This window comes from Myxocyprinus asiaticus, chromosome 4 (assembly GCF_019703515.2).
Source record: "Myxocyprinus asiaticus isolate MX2 ecotype Aquarium Trade chromosome 4, UBuf_Myxa_2, whole genome shotgun sequence".
NCBI classification, from domain to species: Eukaryota; Metazoa; Chordata; class Actinopteri; order Cypriniformes; family Catostomidae; genus Myxocyprinus; species Myxocyprinus asiaticus.
This window is the reverse complement of record NC_059347.1, coordinates 1,875,701-1,898,752: the sequence shown is the minus strand read 5'-3', so window position 1 is coordinate 1,898,752 and position 23,052 is coordinate 1,875,701. Positions and strand designations below refer to the sequence as shown.

Sequence of the window (23,052 nt, the reverse complement as noted above, 5' to 3'; positions counted from 1 at the left end):
ATCTGTCAGTTTTTTTTTTTTTTTTCTGTATTGTGGCTGATTTATTGATTGTATTTGACAGATAAAAAAAAATATTCTCAGTTTTTTGGTCTTTTCCATTCATTTTCAATGGTCTGTCAATTTTGACAGCGAATACCAAAGGTGTTCTACCATTTAGACTTATCGAATCAAGCCCATTTTAATTTTAAATTTTTTGTATGTTCAGATGGCAAATGGAGGAAAAGTCACCGTCTTGTACTGCTCAGATGAAGGAAACAATTTTTATTAAATGAGGAAAATCTATTTTGAAAAAAAATGACCGAAAAACATAGGAGGGTTAACTTATTTTCATCTTTGTTTTGTCCAATTGTTAATTTTATCCCTTAAAGAATGGAAGGATCATAAAGATACCTTTTATTTTTTTTCTATTTTCCATTTAGCTTTTTTTTATATATTTTTGATAGTTTGTTTGTGTGCGTTTTTCTTTAAAAATATTGCTTTTTTTTAAATATTACAGATTGTAAAAATTATGAAAATAACATTAAAAACATAAGAACATTTGCCTCGAAGTCAGCTGCCTTCTCAAAAAATGCTGCCATGTTATTTTAGATAAAGACTGTGAGTTGATTGATAAGTTGAAAACTAATACTCATTGCTCCTTTCCCCAGCCACTCAAATATCCTCCAAGATACAAAAATCTTTTAAGGGTTAAAATGCATTTCTCTCTTGAGAATCAATGGCTGTTGAGTAATTTATGCAAAAATACATTATATGATTCAATTCCCTGTGAAGAACCAGTGAGCACAGTTGTGTCCTGTTGAATACATTGGTGTTATTGGGTGCTATTCTTTAGAGACTCAACAAATGGTACCATATCAATAGACCCACTATTAAAGAACCGATAACCGATTGTCGGTTACTGTCTGTGAGTATCGGTACCAAATCTGAAACTGTTAAAGCTGTAATAAAGTTTAGTTATGTTTCTTTAAGTAATAACAGATCTGTACTGATAGAGTTGTACTAGATGATTGTGTATCGTGAAAGAAATAGCTGGTGGGAACTTTGGTCACGTCTTTTCTGAATAATAAAGCAGCTGTCATTTATTCATTCTCTCACTGTCTCTCTTCAGATGACCTCTCGCTGGCTCTGTTGATGGTGTGTTTGTGAAAGCGGGCCGCTATGTCCCAGATGCTTCACGTGGAGATCCCAAACTTCGGCAGCATGGTGCTGGGCTCACTGAACGAGCAGCGTTTACTGGGGCAGTACTGCGACGTCTCCATCCTGGTCAAAGGTCAAGCCTTCAAAGCTCACCGCGCCGTGCTGGCGGCGAGCAGCCTTTATTTCCGCGACCTGTTCAGCAGCAGCACTAAAGCGCGGTTTGAGCTGCCCTCGTCCGTAACGCCCACGTGTTTCCAGCAGATCCTCACCTTCTGCTACACGGGCAAGCTCACCATGGCGGCCAGCGAGCAGCTGGTGGTGATGTACACTGCCGGTTACCTGCAAATCCAGCACATCGTGGAGCGCGGCATGGACCTGATGTTCAAAGCCAATTCACCACACTGCGACTCAGCCACTGCCACCATGGACGATCTGGGCTCGGAGCCGCAGAGTCCCAGTAATAACTCGGGCTCGGTGCTGGGACTGCCGGGCTGGTCGCCCTTGCTGCCAGGCCAGACGCGCAGAATCAAGCTGGAGGGATCCGATCCACTGCTTAACCTCCAGAACATCAGTGGTGGTAAAAGAGCCTCAAATGGCGACGGTGGCCGTTCAGCACGGGGCAGCTCTGTGTTCTTCGCCGGGGCCACTGGAGTATTTCTGCCCGGGGCCGCGCCGTATCCTGTGGCCACCGGAGAACGCTCCAGTCCAGGAGCGTCCAGCCTTCCGACCACCGACAGTCCGACATCGTACCAGAACGAGGATGAGGAGCTTGAGGAAGAGCCCTTTGATGCTGACGACACCTACAGTCAGCTTTGTGGCCGCTCCGCTAACCCTTACGCAAGTAAATATAGTTTATATTAATTTAAAGGAACAGTTCACGCAAAAATGTACATTCTGTCAGTGGTTACTCACCTTCGATCTGTACGACTTTCTTTCTTCTGTGGAACTCAGATGGGAGAATTTTGGAAGAATCTTCCTGTAGCCCTTTTCTATACAACAACTATGGCAAGGCAAACTAACATTTAATCATGTGCAGGATATTAATTATAGATATCAACAATTCAGTTTGCACTAGTTAAAATGCTAACTCTTGAGATCAGCAATGGAATTGCTAATAGTGAATGTGCTCATTTTTGTAATTTTCCTCTTTTTCTTTTTTTTTGTAATTCTTGATGTTTATATCTGCATTTTCACTATTAGAATTTTAAAATGATCTCTTGTTCACTCCTGTTCAGAACACATCTATAATTTCTTACTAGTTTAAATTCCAATTTCACATATCAGCAATGTTCTTAATACTAGTAAAAATTATCATTTTCGATATCAACAATTACATTGTTACTTGTGCACATATCCATTCCTTATGTCAACAATTAAAATACAACTAGTATAAAAATGCTAATTTTTGATATCTGTAAATTTATTTCAGCATGTTAATTTTGTATTTCAGATATCTCTAAAAGGATTTCATAAATCAAATAACTGAACAGTAACTAAAGATATACTAAAAGGCTTTCTTACTAGTTACAATAACATTACAGATATCTGAAGTTAACATTGTCACTAGTGAAAACCAAATTACGGATCTCAAAAATCAAAACAATCAATTGTTGATATCAGGAATGGACATTTGCATTAGTAACAATGGCTGGATTTCCATCCAAATGTTTCACCTTTTAATGGCATTTCTAAAAATTTGACAAAAGAAAATGCAAATCATTGCACGTTTCCATCCACTACGTCATGTGCATTATCTTGAGGGAGCCTGCTTTGTCGTGATAGAGCTACTGAATGACCTCCTTGTTTCGGGGGAGTTGTATTTGCTCTATTGGAGCAGTTGTACATTGTTTTATTAAACACTGCCAGGAGAAACCACAGAATGAGTGTGTATCACATAAAATGAGGACTGAAATGGCTGCTATGTCCATGTGCCACCATACACCATCTCTGTATACCTGGTATACCTGTCCTAGCGGATTGTGAGGACCCACTTTAATGACCAGCTGTAGGTTAAACACTTCCCAATGTCAAGGGCTATGTTCAAAGAGTTGTGTGCCAAGGTTGGACCTTTCATTAGGCCAGTCACATCAAGATACTGCACACCCATATCACATGCACACATGGTCAAAACACATCATCGTTTTGCGAATATATGGTTTCCATCACATTAATGCACATTTTGACTTATGCAAAACTCTAGAAGATCCACCTCTGCCTAGTGCATAAACTTTTAAGCAAATGTTGAGAGTTTTTGAGCAAATTATGCATTTCCATTCTGGTTTTCTTAATACAAATTTACATAAAATTAGTTGGGTGAAAACCCAGCAAATGTAATTATTGATATAAAAAATGATAATTTTTTACAAGAAGTGCATAGATGTTATGTGGATTTAGGATATTAATGATAGATTTCTGTGTGTGAGTGAATGAATCAAACTGATCAAATGTGTACCCTGTATGCACTGTAAGTCGCTTTGGTTCAGGGTTATTATAGTTTTAAAATTTCACTAGTTTTTATTTTTTTTATTTCGTTTTGCTTTTCAATTTTAGTTTAGTTTTAGTTCATTTTAATTTTTGGCACGTTTTTCGTTTTTTATTTTTTGAAAATGTATCTTTTTAGTTTTTATTTAGTCTTAGTATAGTTTAGTTTTGATACGTTATAACACCACAAAATATCTGTAACACTACAATAAGGTTGCATTTGTTAACATTAGTTAACTACAGTAGTTATTATAAACTAACAGTGAACAACATTTACAGCACATATGTATCTTAGCTAATGTTAATTCCAACATATACAAGTACATTTTAACATTAAAAATTATGTTAATATATAGTACATGTAAACATTAGGGCTGGCAATTGATTAAAATGTTACAAATTACATGGTATGCCAATTAATTAATCAAATTAATCGCAATTAATCGCATATATAAATATTTGCTAAGAAAGCCCCTCAAATAACAATAATTCAATAAATAATGATTTAATACTTCTAAATAGTTATATTTAAATAATTCAAAATTGTATATATATATATATATATATATATTATAAAAAATTATCTTCTTCTTTCAGCTGCTCCCGTTAGGGGTCGCCACAGCGGACCATACGTGATCCGCATATTTGACTTGGCACAGGTTTTACGCCAGACACCCTTCCTGATGCAACCCCCAGTGGCTGGGGGACTCTCACTCACACACACGGGGCAATTTAGAGTCTCCAGTTCACTTAACCTGCATGTTTTTGGGCTTGTGGGGGAAACTGGAGCACCCAGAAGAAACCCACTTGAACATGGGGAGAACATGCAAACTCCATACCGAAAGGCCCAGCTGAGCCGGGACTCAAACCCGGGACCTTCTTGCTGTGCCACCCTACATTATAAAAAACAATAATACACTTTACAATCAGGTTCCATTTGTTAACAATATTTAATAACATAAGTTAACATGAACTAACAATGAACAATACTTTTGCAGCTTTTATTAATCTTAGTTAATGTTAATTTCAACATATACATTTTTCAAATCAAAGGTTGTGTGTTAACATTAGATAATACACTATGAACTAACATAAACTAACAATCAGCAATTGTATTTTTATTAACTAGTATTAACAAAGATTAAAATAAGATGAAACCATTTATTTGCAAAACGATGACGTGCTTTACCCATTTGTGCACATGTATTGGGTGTGCGATAGCTTAATGTGACTGGCACAACGAAAGGATCAACCTTGGCGTATGAGTATAGCAGCTATTTCAGCCCTCATTTATTCTGTGTCGTCTTTTGGTAATGGCTCCAATACTGCAAATACAACTCTTACTCATTCAAGGTGGGCTCCCTCAAGATAATGCACATGATGTAGTGGATGGAAACATGCAATGATTCTCATTTTCTTTTTTCAAATATTTAGAAATGCACTTAAAACAGCCAGCTAATCAGGCTTGCCGTACAACATTGTCTGCAAAGCTCAAAAACTGTTAAAAAAATATCGTAAGAAAGAAAGAAAGTGAAATGGGTTTGGAAACACATGAGGGTGAATGCATGATGACAGAATTCTCATGTTTGGGTGAACTATGCTTTTAACACTTTTTCTATTTGTGTGTCTTTGACGTGAGATTTAAAATAACTTGAATGACAAGCGAATGTGAAATGAGTGTGACAGTAATATCTGAATATCTGAGATCATTTCTGTTTATACTGTATGCTGTATATGTACGAGTGACTGGGAGCCAGAGAGCTGTCACGAGCACAGGCTGTTAGTGTTTGTAACAATTTGTTTATGATTCATTTCGTCAGCAAAGAAACTTGCATTAACAGAAGTGTGAACAATGGGTGGTCCATGATGTCTGTTTAACTGAGACAGCAAAGACCAGTGAGAAAGATAACGTGATTTAATATTACACACTGTTTAGAGATGGTCTTTCTCTGGAATTTGAATTTTTTTTCTTTTTTTTTTTTCTCTAAATAACAGAGTTGAAATGTTGAGCAAGTGCAAACATAATAAAATACTGACAAACACTGTAAGAAAAACCATGTGGTCAAAAAGACTGCCGATTTCACTCCCCATTTCTTTTTGAGGAGGAAATGTCACAGCGTATTTCTGAAAATATTTAAAGCATTTTAGCCTTAGCTTCACCTACATAAATCATTCTATTTTTATTTAAAGAATTAAAGAAAATCTTGGGTAGAATTGTTTTGTTCTTTCAGTAAAACATATTTAACTGTAATGATAATGAATGGGGACACAAATGACACAGTTTTCTGACAATGACTGGTTCAGTAAAGTTTTGCTGCAGTGACCTGGGGCGACATGTACCAGTTTTAATTAATTTATTTATTTTTGGAGGCACTACTATCAGATTTAGGCATTCTCAAATCCATTCTGTCTGCAATCAGTTACCACTTGTATGTGTGTGTGTGTGTGTGTGTGTGTGTGTAGGACAGATTCAAGGATTGAAGGACAAATAGAAGCAGAATTTTTCTATAAGTCGTGTTACTGCAGTTCTTATTGAATTGTGTAAATCTGATGCAGCTAAATTGAAGTAAAGAGCTGCTGACAGTCTGATGAAATCACTTGTTCAGCTGTCCTCCGGTCTCATTTTCATAAAAAACACATTATAAACCCACTTGGACACATGATGCTTGTGACTATTAAAGGCTTATCATGACTTTTTTACAAATATATTCCACTTACACCGATCAGCCACAACAATAAAACCACCTGCCTAATATTGTGTAGGTCCCCCTTGTGCCACCTAAACAGCACCAACCTGCATCTCATAATTGCTGCTCACTGGATGTTTTTTGTTTTTGGCACCATTCAGAGTAAATTCATCCAAATTTTGTCAAGGTTTAACTTTAGAAATGTTACATCGAGAGTCATTTCCTAATTTATGTCACAGTAAATTGTCAAAACTATGATTTGTTATCTCAAATATGGACATTAGAAGTTATTACATCATGACACATGACTGGGACTTCTGCATACCATGCCATCTTATGATATTATCCTTATAAGCTCCATATAAAGTATGAAAATATTATTTTGACTTATGGAATATGCAGGTAATAAATAAATGAATGTTTATGGCATTATATGGTTTGCCTATATTTTCCAAGCAATCTCCTGTATTATTATATGTTTACTCTATGCATTATTGCCTAGTAAAGACAGTCAATGCAGCTGTAACCCCAAACATGTCTAAATCTATGCTTATTACCTTGCGGCTCTTTGGAATATTCATTTGTATGGGTGATCGTCTTTACTAAAAGTCTGTTATTATTTACCACACATAAAGTATTAAAATATTCTATTAGCACGAATAGTTCAAAGTAATGCATGACAGTTGATCAATTTGCCTTTTTTTTTAACAAGGGGGATGTTATCCCTTTGCATCCCCTCTCAACTCTAGCCCTGGTGTTATGCAAGATTTCTTGCACCAACAACAGTAATAATTCAGTTTTTATGACCATTTTCCACCCTCTCTCTCCTTGCAATTTAACAGGCTGTTTTTGCTACTGTACCTTTAAGAGTTCTATATGCTATAAATATATTGCTTATGAGGCTGTATGATAGCTATGTAGTTCACTGGAAAACATTCTAAGAAAACACACCACAATCACCTGTTAAAGGCAGGGACTAAAAACAAAATGTTTTTCATTCCAGTTCAGAAGTTCCACAGCCTCCTTTCCAAATGGTAACTGGTTAGAACAAAATAAAAGAACGGTTAATAACGTTGTTTTTAAAATGACAGTACTCTGTGATAATGGGTGGGTGAAATACCAAATGCAGTGTCTCCAGATCTCTCAAGAGAAACAAGCGACCTGGTCTGGAAAAACAAATAAGCCTTTTGCCTCAACAAAATGAGCGAAAATAAGCAATTATTTTTTTTTCCTGTGTGGTGTAAATACGTCAGCACCATATCAGCATAGAAATCATAAGCAGTTAATTAACAATTAAGTATCATTTTAATTACAGATCTGCTTCTGAGTCAAAACCCGACAGCATCAAATCTGTATTAATGCACCATATCTTACAATAATTCAGAGAAGACTTGGAAACAACTGAGAAATGTACTTTTTACCTCTAATAATGTTTTCATTGTATCTGGATTAGTCGTGCATGTGTATGTAGTAATTATACATTAAAACATTATCGGGACAAAATTAACTGGTTATAACCGGTTACCAGCATTTAAAAATAAAGTTTTCACGGTTTCGGTTATGTTCTGCTAAACATTTCGTTCGTTTTTGGTTGTGGTTTTCATTCCTTGAACTGTTTTAGTCCCTGGTTAAAGGTGATGTAAGTGATTTTTTCATGGAAAAGTATGCAAAAAATGTCCCTATCTCCTTCAAGATATTAATGAAATGTGTCCTGAGATATCTCACCATTCTCTGTGACAGCTGTAGATTTGGTAAACAGCAAACAAAAATGTGTCCGTGGACTGTGGACATTGACGCTTTTCACCTGTCAATAATTTTGCTCGTTCTCATAGTGTTGTATTTGAAGCTATGATTCATAATGTTTGTCAGTTGAGGGCGCTATTGTGTCACTGTTGAATTTGACAGCCACAGGAACAAACAATGCTGCTCTTTTGCTCGGTTTTGGTCTAAAAATTATCTTTGGAGGGCGGTGTTTTGGAATGAGGAGGCGTGGCTAATTCACTGGCTCAGTCACATGAAAGCTTCAGAATGCTGAAATCGCCTTCAGCACATTTAATTGCCTGAATTCAGCCGTTAAGACATAGTAATCATAGTAATATCATAACAGAACGATTACTGATGATTATCTCAGCCAACTAAATGCTCACTATCATTCCACAATTTTGCTGTGTTTTTATCGTGAGCAACGCGTCTGCAGCCAATCCAGCAAAAAAAGTGCTTTCACAGATATCACACACAGGGCCGTTTCTAGGCATAGGCGAACTAGGCGCTCATCTAGGGCACCACCTGCTGGGAGGGCGCCAAAGCGGAGACCTCTGCTATACCACACAAACAGCAAAGGTTTCACACACTTTACCACATTTTATGCTAATCATTAGTTCTTCTTCTGTTTAGCATTAATAGTATCTATCCTACTTCCTTCCTATTACCTCACCGTGACTGGATGTGTCAAGTTTCTGAACACAGAATAGCTGTTGTTTGACACGTAAATTTGGATGCTCATGTGTTCAAATTTGAAGTTTTTGTAGTTTAGTTTTAATAAATGCTCTTTTTGGACTGGGAAGGAAGTTTTGAGTTCTGAAAGTTACTGTATGTTTTCATGTTAACATCTATTCACACCAAGACCAAATTTTCAGTGCGTATGTTCATTACTAACAAGCTTTTGACACGGACAATGGATTCCTATGGCGCTATTCATGTTTGTTTGTTTTTTTGTTTTTTGTTTTTTACACGGAGAGCAGTCCGGTTTGTTTTATCATTGGACTGCGATGAAAACTGCACAATCCAGCGCGTTGGTGGCGCTAATCAACAGGCAAACATCGGTGATATGCACTTTTACTCGTATCACGCACAAAAACGCTGTGTCTTCTTTTATATTATTTTATGCTATACCTGTTTTACTTCATGTACATTATTTCACATGTATTTATATCACTGTGCCATGTGTTATTTTATCCAGGAATTAAAAAAGAAAAAGCTAGAGGGGGCCCTTTGTAGCTCAGTGAGTACTGACGCTGACTATCACCCCTGGAGTCGCGAGTTTGAATTCAGCGTGTGCTGAGTGACTCCAGCCAGGTCTCCTAAGCAACCAAATTGGCCCGGTTGCTAGGGAGGGTAGAGTCACATGGGGTCCACACTCGTGGTCGCTATAATGTGGCTCGCTCTCGGTGGGGCACGTGGTGAGTTGTGCGTGGATGCCGCAGAGAATAGAGTGGGCCTCCACATGCGCTACGTCGCCGCGGTAATGTGCTCAACAAGCCACATGATAAGATGCATGGATTGACGGTCTCAGACGCAGAAGCAACTGAGATTCGTCCTCCGCCACCCAGATTGAGGCGAATCACTACGCCACCACGAGGACTTAGAGCGCATTGGGAATTGGGCATTACAAATTGGGAGAAAAGGGAGAGAAAAAAATAGAAAAGCTGGGTTCAAGAGTTTGTTTGTAATATACTCGTAGTGAAATACATGCATAAATACAAAGACAGAAGACACATGACGTATGCAACCACGCTCTGGACTCATTTTACTCGCACAAAAAATACATTTTCGATATGCCTCCAAATGCATCATAAAACGGAAAGAACATGAAGTATTTATGACAAATTAAAGGTAAATAAATGCTTTAACTGCATAAAATACTGTATATTAATCTCATGCATTGACAGCTGAATGCTGAAAGGTTCGTGCAGTGATTGTAGAATAGCGCTGCCTGCTGTACAGGGGTGAAATCCTTTTTCATTTTATTTGTCTCGGTCTCAGTGTGAATAGACCTGTTGTCAGCAGTTCGTCTTGCAAATTCTTCACAAATTTGGTGTGAATATGCCTCTTAAGAGAGCTGTTTCAGACTGCTCAAGTTCAACTTTCTCTTTCTGTTCACAGTTACAGAGAAGCCTGAGATGCCGTTGATGCCACTGGCACTGGAGAACCGTTCCTGTGTTCTGATTCGTCGGGATCTGGTGGCACTGCCCGCCAGCCTCATCAGTCAGATCGGTTATCGATGCCACCCAAAACTCTACAAGGAGGGAGACCCCGGAGAGAAACTAGAACTAGTAGGAGGTACGTGATTTTGGCTAGTGAAAGTCATAATCATTTTTACAAGAAAAGCTCACGGTCAGCCCTTCAATTATTCAAAAATGAAAAAGTAGTTCCACCTTAAAAAGGATTATTTAGACATTTCACAGCTCAAAAAATACACATTTTTACTGAAGATTTCATATAAGCGCTTTAAAGGGATAGTTCACCCAAAAAATAAAACTGCTATCAGTTACCCGTTTGACTTTCTTTTTTCTGTGGAACACAATATGTTTTCAAGAATATTGTGATACTTGTTTTCCATATAAAGGCAGTTGATAGTGACTCACTTTAAAGCTTTTTAAAAAAGCACCCAAAAGTGACATAAAAGTAGTCCATGCATAAGTAATTTAAGTTTTAGAAAAATCTTTGACTTCCACCAGAGCTCTCCTTTGACATTTCAGTTTGTTTCTTACCAAAAACCTATCGTATGCCTTCAGAAGACTTGGGACACGAGTCGCACAGACTTCTTTTATGACACTTTTGAGTGTTTTTTCAGCTTTAAAGTAAGTCAGTGTTAACTGCTATTATATGGAAAGCAGCAATCTCAACATTCTTGGAAATATTCTTATTTGTTCCATAAAAAGAAAGTGATACTGATTTGGAACAACATGAAGATGAGTAAATAATGACGGAATTTCCATTTTTGTGTGAACTATTCCACCTTTCCATTGGTTTTTACAAAAGGAGGGATGTATCAAAATGATTTTCTTTTATAACTGACAGCATGTCATAGATCTTTTTTGTATTTAACCCATAATATTTCTTTAAAACAGCTTGTTTAATTCCTATTCATCCAGATATTTGTCTTACACTCTCTGGCTATAAACACAGCAGAGGTGATGATAGTTGTAGTTGAAGTGTATGTTGTGTATGTCAGGTACAGGTGTGTTCATGACCAGAGGTCAGCTGATGAACTGTCACCTGTGTGCTGGTATCAAACACAAGGTGCTGCTCAGGAGACTGCTTGCTACATTCTTCGACAGGTTTGTCACATCAAAACAAACCAATGACCCCTCATAAAGCCACTCCTTAAAAACTTTACTGAGCTGTCATTTATTTATTATTCGGTTCATGGTATTGGCAATAACTAAAGACTTCAGAGAACCTTACTGAGTAACAGTTGTTCACTTACACTAGTGAAATTAATTGTAATCACAATCAAATGAGGCTTCTCTCTTTTCAGTGACTATGATAAGTGTTTGTCTCCATTCTGATTCGGAGTCCCTACAATTTAGAATCATAAATAACATCCTCTCCATTTTAACACTTTATTTTGGTGAAAATTACATTGTTCATGAAAATCTCCATTGCATTCCAGTGGAGCATTCTGTAAAGCCTGTCTGGGTGATTCTCATGAAACCTGTCAGGAAAATTTCTTGGTCATATTTAACCCCAAAGAAATACAAACAATATATGAAACTATATTTTAAAGGAAAAAGAAAATGAAACCTACGTTCAGGATCATTAATTTTGCATTGCGACATTATTTTCAGGACACTTAAACACATTTTAATTCCAATTACCGGAACATGTCTTTACATTTAACTTTTACTATTCCCATTGTTTTATATGAGGATTCTCATTGCCGTAATGCATCTGGACATTTTACTTTTACTATTCCCATTATTTTAAATCAGGATTCTCTTTACCGTTACGAGACCATACGTTTTACTTTTACTATTCCCATTGTTTTATGTGAGGATTGTTATTACTGTAACAAGTCTGGACATTTTATTTTTACTATTATTTTTGGTGAGGATTCTCATTACCGTAATGTATCCGGGTGTTTTACTATTCCCATTGTTTTAAACAAGGATTTTCATTACTGTTTCGAGTCCGGACATTTTAATTTTTACTATTGCCATTGTTTTATGTGACGATTGATATTACTGTAATGCATTCAGGCATTTTACTTTTCCCATTATTTTAAACAGCGGCTCTCATTACCGTTATGTTTCCAGACAGTTTCATTTTACTGTTCCCATTGTTTACTATTTGTTACATTGTTTACTTTTACTATTCCCATGGTTTTAAAGAAGGATTTACATTAATGTTACGAGACCGGACATTTTACTTTTACTGTTTCCATTGTTAAAAATTAGGATTCTCATGCTGAGTGACTCCAGCCAGGTCTCCTAAGCAACCAAATTGGCCCGGTTGCTAGGGAGGGTAGAGTCACATGGGGTAACCTCCTCGTGGTCGCTATAATGTGGTTCGTTCTCGGTGGGGCACGTGGTGAGTTGAGCGTGGTTGCCGCAGTGGATGGCATGAAGCCTCCACACGCGCTATGTCTCCGTGGCAACGGAGGCAGCTGGGATTCATCTCAGACATGGAGGCAGCTGGGATTCGTCCTCCGCCACCCGGATTGAGGCGAATCACTACGCGACCACGAGGACTTAAAAGCACATTGGGAATTGGGCATTCTAAATTGGGTGAAAAAAAAAAAAAATTACTGTTAAACATTTGAACGTGTTACTTTTACTATTCCAATTGTTTTAAAAGAGGATTTTCTATACCGTTACGCATTCGGACACTTTACTTTTGCTATTTCCTTTGTTTTTATTGATGATTTTTATTAACGTATTGATGATATCTATTACAGGAAAAATGATGCCGTTTGTTCAGTTATTTTTACAATATACTACTATGATGTTTAAATACAATTTAAATAATATATAATCATTTTTTCACTTTGTGGTAATGAGAATCGGGGGGTAAAACAAGCGTAACTGTCAAGAAAATAATGTGACAATGTCAAAATCTTAATGGCCTTAAAAATAGACTTAATTTTAAGTTTAAAATGTAAAAAAAAAAAAAAATAGAAAAATTCTTGACAGGTTTCATAAGAATCACCCGTCTGACAGTAACTACTGAGGGTGGAGCTTAAAGAAGAGTCAGTTCACCATTTGATAACTGTCTGTGTAACTCCTGCTGATTGATCATGTTATTTGAAGTTATTTCCATATTGAATGTCAGTAGATTTGTTTCTGATGGCTTTGGTCTCCACTGTGCCATCTGCTGGCTGTTTGTTGAACCTGCAGGAACACATTAGCTAACAGCTGTGGGACAGGCATAAGATCTTCAACCAGTGACCCGAGTCGAAAACCACTGGACAGTCGAGTCCTAAATGCTGTTAAACGTATGTAATGCTTTATATATGATGTCACTGATGTTAGAAATGGATACTCATTATAATCAACCAGTCAGTATGTGAAGCACTTCAAAGTAAACATGAAATCAACATTAACTATTTACTTTCTTGATGAGTGGTGTATTTGTGAATGATTCATCAGTGGTATGTATCTTTCATCAAGATATAATAACTTTGTCATTGTTTTAAGATACTGTTGTGTGTAATGCAGCCTTTCTAAAGTCTTGTTTTTAAAATCAAAGTTACACACTACATTTTTTATTGCAGAATGTCCTATTTCACTAAAAAATACATCAAAAATACTTCATGGAAGTAAAATTGCAAATGCTGTTTCATGTTAACTTCAAAGACACAGTTCACCCCAAAATGAAAATTCTGTCATGTTCCAAGTTGCTTTTTCTGTAGAACATAAAAGGAGAATCTTTTTCACAACAAATATCAAAACATAGTAACCACAACTGTCAAGGTCTAATATGGACAAACAATGCTATAAAGGTATTATTTAAATGTCATAAAAGTAGTCCATATGATTTGTGCACTGTATTCCATGTCTTCTGAAGTCATAAGATAGCTTTTAGTGAAGAACAGACAAAAATTAAAGTTGTTATTTACTGAAAATCTTCTTCTCTGCCACAGCGATATTCTATATTCAGTTAATAACAACTTAAATTTCAGTCTGTTCGTCTATTGTATGACTTCAGAAGACTCGGAATAGAGCACAAGTCACATGGACTACTTTTTTTTTATACTTTTCTTGACTTTTCAAAATATCTCCTTTTGTGTTTCACAGGAAAAATAAAATACTAGCATAAGTTTGAAGCAACATGAGAGTGAGTACATAATAACAAACATTTTCTTTTTGAGTGAACTATCCCTTTAAATGTGGGTTTTCCAGGAATAATTGTCATGGAAATATCTCTAATGATTAATGGTTTTAGTGAGTTGTATTCCGTTTGTGTTTCCAGTCTACTGTCAGAACTTCGCGCCTAACTTTAAGGAGAGCGAGATGAACGTCATCGCAGCTGACATGTGCACAAACGCACGGCGCGTGCGCAAACGCTGGCTGCCCAAGATCAAGTCCATGTTGCCTGATGGTATGGAGGTGTATCAGGGCTCTTCTGTGCCTGCAGGTGTGGGTCTGGGCATGAACGGGCTGCCCCTGGGCATTCCCCTGCCCTTTGATAACCTGCTCCATGCTGGTCTGACTCTGGAACAGCGGCTCTACGCTGAGCGCAAAGAACCAATGAGAACTCGCGTACCACTGGACGGCGATGGGGAGGGAGGTGACCCAGAGTCCCAGCCAGAGGAGGAGCCTGACAAGGAGGAGGAGGAGGAGGAAGCTCAGACCGACAGCACGGATGGGACATCGGGAGCGGCTCCTTTCATTCCCGAAGCTGATGGCAGGGTCACTGTGGCCACGCCCCCTAAAAGGCAGCAGCAGGACGAGTTGTTTGCAGAGGGCCTGAGATTAAACGGGCAGTGATTGGTTAGCTCCGCCCTCTAAACTCAAGAAATGCCCCTTCAGTTCACATCATCATGTGAATACACACTGAAGACAGTGCTGGTTAATGGAACGCCAAACACACACAGGCATCTCGCATGAAAAACATATGCGTGTGGCATTTCAGTAACCTGCTCAAAAGCGTTAACATGTTTAGTGAATTAAATCATTTGAGCAGTGGCACAAACGTTGGCCACATGCTTGAGAGAACAGCAGTCATGTGGTGTTGTGATGAAATGATGCCAGTGGCACACACAGCAGGTGACCTTCATTGTGAAACTCAATCTAACGCTTTTGCATGTTCCGTTCTTCAGAGCACTTTGGCACAAATATAGCACTAGAGTGAATCTCAACAAAACATGCCCAGAGTCACAAAACACCCCAGAATCAAGAGAAAGAAAATTAGAATTGGAATTTTACAATTATACTGTAGTTTTTGCATTGTGTCTCTATTTTCATGAAATTTCTCCCCCAAATTCTCTTCAATACAATGTACTTAGATGGTGTTCAGGTTTTTTTTTTTTTTTTTTTTCTCATTATTCTCAATGATGATTCTGATTAGACTCTCAAAATATCATTTGAATACAATTATTTTTATGTAGAATTAATTCATGCATTTTACAAACAAATGCATTTGACATCTATATTGTAATAATAAAAAATGCATATTATATTATAAATATTATTAATACAATAATTTATGTATTATTTACATTATTTAAAAAAAATCTATTTTTTTTACTTTGCAATTAAATATATCTTTTTTTACATTATTTTATAACAGATAAATAAATACATATTATACTTTTTTATTGTACTATACACATTTTTGTATTTTGTACTTTACTATTTAAATACTTTACTATTATCTTTTTTGCATTGTGACTATGAGGATGGAGGTGCTTAATTTTTAGGAAAATAATATCACAATGCAAAAATCCTGCAAATTGGTTTCATTTTCTTTATGTAAAATATAACATTTTTTCTTTCTTTCTTTTGATTTTGGCTTGAAAAATGGCATGTTCTTCATAAGTTTTATGAGATCCACCCACTATGTAGAGGAATGACCTAGAGCATTTGAGAATTATTTTTTTTAAATAATGGGGGGGGGAACTGTGAATTGATACATGTTTGTGACAGTTAATTGAGGTTTTTCATTTCATGGCATATTTCTTACTCAGATTATTGGTTTTATTACAGTAGACTTGATGACTTTCATCTTGTTTGCAAGTTTGACTTGTATATTTCAGATCTTCCCTTTCAAAAGCACAATGCCTGTGTGTGTTTGACAGTCGAAACACTGACATGCACATGTGACTTTACCAGTAAACACACGGATGACATGAGACTCTCTGACATTTCACAAACCCTTCAACACAACACACGGTGTATCTGTAACCGCTAGAATGAGCGCTCACTTAAACCGCTTGCATGCAAAATCAAATACAGCCACATTGTAATCAGCATCCCCCAAAAATCAAAATTATTAACACTATTAACTTTTGGATAGTTTAACTTACAAGGAGTGGCGATTTTCACAGGCATCACAGATCTGGGAGCAGTTTTTAACTGAGTGATGGGGTTATATTTCTGAACATAATGAAACTTTGCTAGCTTTATACATTTGCACTTAATGACTTAAAGGAGTTGCCCGGATCGACTGTTTGAACAAAGTGACTGGAGAACTGTGCTGTGTCCTTCACTCTGATTGGCCGATGGTGCTGGCGAAGACCGTTGTCTTGAGCGTGTGGCAAAGTTGCACAGTGACACAAGAGCGATGTCACCCTTCTGCTGGTGTTTCTGTTCATAATTCATGCCATGTTTTGTTTTTTTTGCCATGTGCTTCTGTTCCCTGAATGTATTTACGTCACATATGATGCACTAGATAGGGTACACTAACAGAGTAAAGCCTCACAATGTTTTATTTTCTATTTTGTGACAGTCTTAAAGGTGAGTAAAAGTGGAATAATTTGACAAAAAGAGTTGAACTATTATATAATTGCACTATTGGGTGAATCTCACAGAGACACCTCCTGGTCACGTCATCCTAAAATCAAATGAAAGGCATAAGAAATGATATTCTGCATAAAGCAAATGAGGCCGGTTTGCAGGACCATCAAATTTATTTATCTATTTTTGATTCTTTTCTTTTCTATCTTTTTATTTTTTATATGTTTTTTGCATTGTGATTTAATTTTTTTAATTACCCTCATTACCATAATGTGGATGTTTCCTTTTGAGTTTGTAATTCTCGATGGTGATTCACCATTAGATTTTCATTACTGTAATGATACAGTATTTCATTTTTTTGTAATACAATGATGTTTCTATTTAAATCAGATACAGTAGAAGTACTATAAATACTTTACAATTTAAATAATAAATCATTTTATATCATAATATAATGAGTATTTAATTTATTATTATTATTATTATTTGCATTACACTTTAAAAAACTAAAAACTTAATGGTCCTAAAATGATAAGAAGCAAAATATTTTATTTTATTCTAATATATGACCAGGACATATTCTTGACAGGTAATTAATGATTGTTTTTTTTGGTCCTACAACAGGCTTCATTTCTTCATTTCTTTAAGGGAAGTATTTAATTTTGTTTTGTTTTGGGGGTGAAATATGACCTGGACATGTTCTTGACAGATTTCATAGATTCAAATTGATATATACTGTATGTTATTGTAAGTGGAAGTTGGAATAGTACGAATGTTGTATACTTACGGCCATGCAGCACATCACACAATACTGTAAATGTCAGAATCTTCAGGTATGTTGAGTTGTCACAGTCTAACCTATGTCAGGACAGATTGGTGCTGTATAATGAGAATTTGGATGGTTTTAAAGGTTTGTTGTTTCTTCTGAAGTGCTCGCGGCAAAACTTCCATGAGCTGTTTTCTCAAAATATAACACCACGACTGCAGTTTAATTTTATACTTAGTTGGAACATCATTTTTTTATTGAACCCAATCAAACATATTGCCCTCTCAAGTTATTTTCGGTCAAACAGTGAAGATTAAATATTATTGACATCTTAAGGGGGAGAAATCACCTCTTTTTTCTTCATGGTGATATGGTAATGGTTTGGGATGTTGATTGTGTTATAGAGTTTTGTATGAAGAACTTGTGTCTTACTGTAACTGCTGATACCATTGTAACCACCTGATCTCTTTGCCTTTTTAGAATGTAAAAACAATGTTTAAACCCTTATTTTGAATCAACTGTAAAGACATTGTGGAAAAAAAAAAAGAAATTCAGCAATTGCTTGTTTATCACAAATTTTGTTTCAACTTTCTTTTTTTATATAACTACACTGCACTCGTTAACACGCCTGTTGATTCTGACAATAACTGACAAATGTGCTGTCATACATGGCTCGTTTAAACATGTTTTAATGATACTGTTATATTTAATGTTAATGCAGTTTGTGACTGTTTTTAAGGGATAGCAATACATTTCTAAAGGTAGAAACTGTTGACCCACCACTAAAATGAGCAGATATATACTAAATAATTAATATAAGCAAGGCCAGTTCTTACACTAGTATTTTTAAGCACATCTTTAGATTTTTCATTATTTACACACAACCACCACACAAACATTTTTACAGATGTGGGTCTGTTTGCCAACCTTCTAAATTTATGGATCTGAATTCATGCAGAATGTTGCACTATATACTGAGCAACTCAGAGAATGTTCTTTGACATCCTGTAGAGAGCAAAGCTGTGTGATGTAGCATTCTGTCCAAATGTATGTTATATGCTAATTTATAGAGTTCTGTTTATGTTGTAGAAGCTCCTTTAATAAGGCCTTGTGTTATCCAAATATCAGCACTAATTTCTGCTTTTGCACAGCCGTGAGGTATTGTGTGTGTTTGTGTGTGAGGGGTCCCGATTGATGTGGGCTCTGTCATGTTCAGCACTGTGCATGTACCGTTGAGAACGATTGAATGGCACCTAACCAAATCCTGTATCTGAATATGAAATGCAAAACTGAACATATTTGTAACTCAGATCCTTTTCATTACAGATTTTAGTGGTTCATAATTGCGAGTTAGTAATTCTCAAGTGTAATCTTTAGTGTTTATTCCATTGGTGCCCCGACTACAAATATCACAGTACAATCATTGAATGTCTTGTTAATAAAACGCAACAGTGCTTTTCAGGTGAATCAGGGCCGATGTTTTACCCCAAAATAAAAAAGTAAGAAATTCTATCTTTTGCATTAAGAAAATTAAGACTATTTTAGGTCTACTAAGTCATGCCTTTGGAGCAATGTTAGTCTCATCAATGGAATCACTGATGACAAATGTTAGTTGACGAAAAACCTTTATACGAAGACGATGAGAAAGCCGCATCATGATGATTTGAATAAAAAAATACTGTTGATGAAAAGATATTAACAATGAACTAACAATGTTTTTTTCAGAATGAATTCAAATAATCCAGTCATAGTTTATAAATGCATATTTATTTTGGGGTGAATTATGGCCTGTTTGACAGATTTCATGAGATTCAATCTTTCAGCACAGTATCTGTAACAGCTTGGCATTGTAGTATAAAGTAATTGCATATTTCTCAGTTGTGATGCTTTGCAATCACTTACTCTTTATGGAAATATTCAAATTAGTATTTGCATTAATTAACTGCCTAAAACTGCATGCTGTTTCTCCATAGACCCTCGTCATGAAACGATGCAATGAGCAATTCTAATGGAACTCTGTCCCATGTGCACTACATTTGTGTGTTTTTTCCTTGTAAATGATGGCAGCACTTTAATTGCCTCACAGTTTGTGTGCAGATTGGTGAAATGTATTGGAGTCCTTTAAAGCCATGAGCTCCGAGCGCAGACAATCAGAGGAAGATTGTATTTAGTTCAGTTGAGATCCTGCAAACGCTTGACGTACTTTAGCTTAGCTTAATCTCTGTATACCTGAACTATTAAGTGTCTTTCTCTATGATATCTGATGGAATATACTGTATATATATATATATATATATATATATATATATAGGCCATGACTCTCACTTTTGATTCGAGTGCTAATGTTTGCCAAGCTTTGCCCAGTGTGGCATTAAATGTGTACTGCACTGCTTTGCATTAAAAACAAGCCTAATTTCATTGAAAAAAGTAATAAACAACTAAATTGCCTGCTTTTTTTATTGAAATGAAAGCAATTATGTCTGCTGCAAAATGTAACTGTCATTTTTACAAATAAAATCTTTCATTCCAGGTTTTTTGGACTCCTGCACCTCTACAATAGATTCAGGCTGACATTGTGTTGTGGGTAAAGCTCATTTCTCTATAAATGTCAAACTGAAAGGTCTGCTTTCTAATAAAATACCATATTTCATGAAGTTATTCTTTCACTCCATTATTATGAACAGGTATAAAAATGATTGTTAATGAGAATAGACTGGAAGTCAAGTTCACACAACTTCAAATAAAATTTCTTGCTTGTAAACAACCTGCAACATTTTTTTTTTTTTTTTTTTGGTGATTAAAATTTTTATTGATTCATACAATAAACAAAGAAAAGCAAAACATATATACACAGAATCAACATTTAACCCCCACCACTACACCTCCCAATCCCCGACCCCACCCTGACTCCCAACAAACACTCCCGTGGTCACTCATGAAGACACAAAAAAATAAAAATAAATAAATTTATATATATATATATATATATATATATATATATAATTGTAACGTGGGTGTCTTGGAGTGAAAGAGAGAAGATGCAAGAGTAGATTCCTTTTAATCTTTTCATTATAAACGTTGGAGTGGAACAATCGCTGGAGTGGAAACAAGAAAGGCTCAACAATAGTAAAAGCTGGAGTGGAACAACGCTGGAACAAACACTACATTTTTAACATTCAAACTAAGCACAACATAACGTCATGGTTACTTGCTTAACCTCCATTCCCTGATTGAGGGAACGAGACGTTGTGTCAATGTAGTGACACTAGGGGTCACTCTTGGGAGCCCGAGACACCTCTGGTCTTTGATAAAAGGCCAATGAAAATTGGTGAGTGGTATTTGCATGCCACTCCCCGCAACATACGGGTATAAAAGGAGCTGGTATGCAACCACTCATTCAGGGTTTATGCTGAGGAGCCGAGACAAGGTCCGGCCATTTCAGCAGGTAGTTCAGAGTTGTGGCAGGAGGGACACAATGTCTCGTTCCCTCTATCAGGGAACGGTGGTTACGCAAGTAACCACGACATTCCCTATCTGTCGATGTAGTGACACTAGGGGTCCCTATACAAAATGCCGCAACTGGCTGAACTGTGTTACGTGAACTGGCGGTGTGTGACGGGCAGACAACTGTGTGCCTCGTAGCCAGCGCACCAGGCCAACACATAACCTCCCCCAACATAGTTATGAGTGTCGAACAGCCCTTTGGGGACAAGTCGACTACACAAGAGATAGAGATAGGCTAGCCCAGTCGTGGCCTCTTTTCCCCTTCTTTTTTTCCACTCCCTAAAAAAAAGGGGGATTATCTGACTGGGCCGACCAGGTCTAGTCGGGGGGTGTTCCTCCCAAGGGAAGGACACCGTGGAGACCGCACCTCGCCCAGAGAGAGGGGGGATATTTAAGTGGAAAATACATCACATGGTCTTGCCGATCATGTGGAGAAGTCTCATGGTAGGTCCTACCCAACGGGGGAGGAGTTACTACAAACATGGAGACTGTGGCAGAGGGGGCTCTGCCCAAGGAAGATGCAGTTTGCCAACAGGGAAACGAATTAGCGGAAGATATACATCACATGGGGTTACCTTATAGGGAACTGCCACATGCGGAGCACCTACCCCAGAACAGGGCTCTTAGTTAGCACGTGTACTGGACCGGCAGCGAGTCTCTCCGAAAACTCGACTGCCACAGGGCTAGGAGGAAGTCAACCATGGAACATAGTTTGTGAACACTACTGGGAAATAATGGTGCACGTCTTCAGCTCAGAGGAGGTGAAAGGCACTATGTTTATCCGCTTGTATTGCGTGCCACTACCCGGGACGAAACCGGTTCCACCCGGAGGTTGTAGAACCTCGCAAAGGTGTTGGGTGTTGCCCAGCCCGCTGCTCTGCAAATGTCTGTTAGAGAGGCACCCCTGGCCAGGGCCCAGGAGGCCGCTACACCCCTGGTAGAATGGGCTCGTAGCCCTACCAGGGGCGGCATGTCCTGGGCATGATATGCCATAGCTATGGTGCCAATGAGCCAGTGGGCGATCCTCTGCTTGGAGACAGCGCTTCCTTTCCACTGTGCACCAAAGCAGACAAAGAGCTGCTCAGAGATCCTAAAGCTCTGCGTGCGATCCAAATAGATGCGTAAAGCGCGCACCGGACACAGCAAGGACAGGGCTGGGTCTGCCTCCTCCTGGGGCAGCGCTCATATGTTCACCACCTGGTCCCTAAAAGGGGTCATGGGAACCTTGGGCACATAGCCCGGTCGGGGTCTCAAGATCATGTGAGAGTAGCCCGGACCAAACTCCAGGCACGTTTCGCTGACAGAGAATGCTTGCAGGTCCCCTACCCTCTTGATGGAAGTGAGCGCAGTCAGGAGGGCAGTCTTCAAGGCGAGTGCCTTAAGCTCAGCTGACTGCAAAGGCTCAAAGAGGGCTCTCTGTAGATCCTGAAAACTACAGAGAGGTCCCATATGGGAACGAGGTGCGGTCTGGAGGGGTTCAGCCTCCTGGCACCTCTCAGGAACCTGATGATCAGGTCATGCTTCCTTAAGGACTTACCGTCCACTGTGTCATGGTGTGCTGCTATAGCAGCAACGTACACCTTCAAGGTGGAAGGGGACAGCCGCCCGATCCGACTGCGAATCTCTGGGGGTCTTCCCGTCGGGAAGAACACCACTTAGTGAACAGGCACCACTTAAAGGCATAAAGGCGCCTCGTAGAGGGGGCTCTAGCCTGAGTGATCATGTCTATCACCGTGGGTGGTAGACCGCTTAGGTCTTCCACGTCTCGTCCAGGGGCCAGACATGGAGATTCCAGAGG

The 23,052-nt window shown here is 37.8% G+C and overlaps 2 protein-coding genes across 2 annotated transcripts in view; one reads left to right on the top strand and one right to left on the bottom strand.

Moving 5' to 3' along the window:
* LOC127435774 (nucleus accumbens-associated protein 2) overlaps positions 1-20,493 on the top strand; it is a 65,895-nt gene extending 45,402 nt beyond the window's left edge. Inside the window, exons 2-6 of the mRNA XM_051689471.1 lie at positions 1,109-1,978; positions 10,188-10,364; positions 11,260-11,365; positions 13,424-13,521; positions 14,499-20,493. Of these exons, the coding sequence (XP_051545431.1) occupies positions 1,159-1,978; positions 10,188-10,364; positions 11,260-11,365; positions 13,424-13,521; positions 14,499-15,016 (1,719 nt within the window). The 5' untranslated portion in view covers positions 1,109-1,158 and the 3' untranslated portion in view covers positions 15,017-20,493. The remainder of the gene's footprint in view (positions 1-1,108; positions 1,979-10,187; positions 10,365-11,259; positions 11,366-13,423; positions 13,522-14,498) is intronic.
* fam78ab (family with sequence similarity 78 member Ab) overlaps positions 1-23,052 on the bottom strand; it is a 432,829-nt gene that overhangs the window by 266,114 nt on the left and 143,663 nt on the right. The window lies entirely within an intron of this gene.